This window comes from Etheostoma spectabile, chromosome 14, assembly GCF_008692095.1.
Source record: "Etheostoma spectabile isolate EspeVRDwgs_2016 chromosome 14, UIUC_Espe_1.0, whole genome shotgun sequence".
Taxonomy (NCBI): Eukaryota; Metazoa; Chordata; class Actinopteri; order Perciformes; family Percidae; genus Etheostoma; species Etheostoma spectabile.
In genome coordinates this window covers 12,760,192-12,762,174 of record NC_045746.1, presented here as the reverse complement: position 1 = coordinate 12,762,174, position 1,983 = coordinate 12,760,192, and the positions used below count along the sequence as shown (strand labels likewise).

General features: G+C 45.1%; 1 protein-coding gene across 1 annotated transcript in view; it reads right to left on the bottom strand.

Moving 5' to 3' along the window:
* Positions 1-1,766, bottom strand: part of LOC116702009 (coagulation factor XI-like) — a 52,104-nt gene extending 50,338 nt beyond the window's left edge. The window contains 2 exon segments of the mRNA XM_032536068.1: positions 1,088-1,161; positions 1,750-1,766. Coding sequence (XP_032391959.1) covers positions 1,088-1,161; positions 1,750-1,766 — 91 coding nt within the window.
* Between the last annotated feature and the right edge of the window lie 217 nt (positions 1,767-1,983).

Sequence of the window (1,983 nt, the reverse complement as noted above, 5' to 3'; positions counted from 1 at the left end):
GCCACTACTGGAGACACAAGGTAGCATTACTTAGTGGTCTGTGTTTACTGGCTTCTATTGACAGTGCACAGCTTGCGCTTGTTGTGACCGTGTCAGTGGTTGTCGAGTCCGCTCGGTAAAAAGCAAGAAGTGTGTACAGGGGGGAGGGGGGGGGTGCTGGGTTAAGCAAAGCACTGACAGTGCTCAACATCAGGAGAGAAGAGAGAGTTATGTCTTTCCTGGAAATTTCCATCTCCGAAGCTGATTGGAATTACCAATCTAAAGAAATGGAAGTACACACGGTAGCACAGGACAGCACGCACACACACACACACACCACACACACACACGACACACCACACACACCCACACTAAGCACACACCACCCCGAAACATTACATTTACATTACATTCTCCACATAAGGTATAATTACAAGTTATACTCTCGGCATGTATTACCGGGGTGTGACCAAAGAGAGATATGCAGAATGAGCAGACACCACCAAATCAATGTGTTCCCATCTTCCTGTCTTCTCAGTTTTGAAGCCAGTAAAGATTTTTGAAACACAACTGCAATAAAAGAGCTGGTTCTGCACTTGCACTTTGGTCAAAGGACTGTTTCGGAATCATCAAGTTTGTATGTCTATCAGTTTATAGGCAGTCCCTTTTGACCTATGACCTGTAAAATCTATTGGCTCTTTCAAAGTCCAGATTAAAATCAACATTTGATGTTCTCAATCAACACCTTTGAACAGTGGTCTGTTTACTTTTGCTCTGCAGATGGTGTCCTTACTTCAAACGTAAATGTTATTTTGCTGTTTAATTCCCAGTATAATGTTGTTATGGTATGATGAATCCGGTCACTGGCACTCACTGTTTATTTCACTTGCATGTACTTCCCTGAGGTGAATGTCAGCGTGGGCGGTTTATGCCATGTTTTGCCACTACTGGAGACACAAGGTAGCATTACTTAGTGGTCTGTGTTTACTGGCTTCTATTGACAGTGCACAGCTTGCGCTTGTTGTGACCGTGTCAGTGGTTGTCGAGTCCGCTCGGTAAAAAGCAAGAAGTGTGTACAGGGGGGAGGGGGGGGGTGCTGGGTTGCAAAGCTGCTGACAGTGCTCAACATCAGGGAGAAGAGAAGTTATGTCATGTTCCCTGGAAAAATCCCATCTCCTGAAGCTGTGGAATTACAATCTAAAGAAATGGAAAAGTACCACACGGGGGTACGCACAGGACAGCACGCACACACACGGAACACACACCACACACACCACACACACACCCCACAGGGCACACACAGCACACCCCTAAGCACACACCAAACACACAACCCGACAAAACATTTACATTTACATTACATTCTCCCACATATAAGTATAAAATACAATTTCTACATCCGGCATGTATTACCAGGGGTGTGACCAAAGAGAGAATGCAGAATGGGGCAGGCAGACCCACCAAAATCAAATAGCGTTCCCATCTTCCTGTCTTCTCAGTTTTGAAGCCAGTAACGATCGATTTGTGAAACACCAGGCTGCAATAAAGAGATGTTCTGCACTTGCACTTTGGTCAAAGGCCTTTTTTCGCGGGCATCATCAAGTTTGTATGTCGCTATCAGTTTATAGGCAGTCCCTTTTGACCTAGTGACCTTCCAATCTATTGTCTCTTTTCAAAGTCCATATTAAAATCAACATTTGATTGTTCGCAATCAACACCTTTGAACAGTGTCTGGAATGTTACTTTGCTCGGTGCAGATGGTGTCCTTACTAGTGCGGCGCCGTCATGTTATTTTGCGTGTTTAATTCCAGTGAAGATGTTGTTAGGTAGTGATGAATCGGGCGGTCCTGGCACTCACTCGATTTATTTGCAGCTGTGCATGTACTTCCCTTAGGTGAATGTCAGCGTGGGCGATTTATGCATGTTTTGGCTCTGCGTTTTCCGTGTCATTTGTACATGGACAGGGAGGTGGGCTGGAGGACCTTCAGATCCCGAAAAATGACA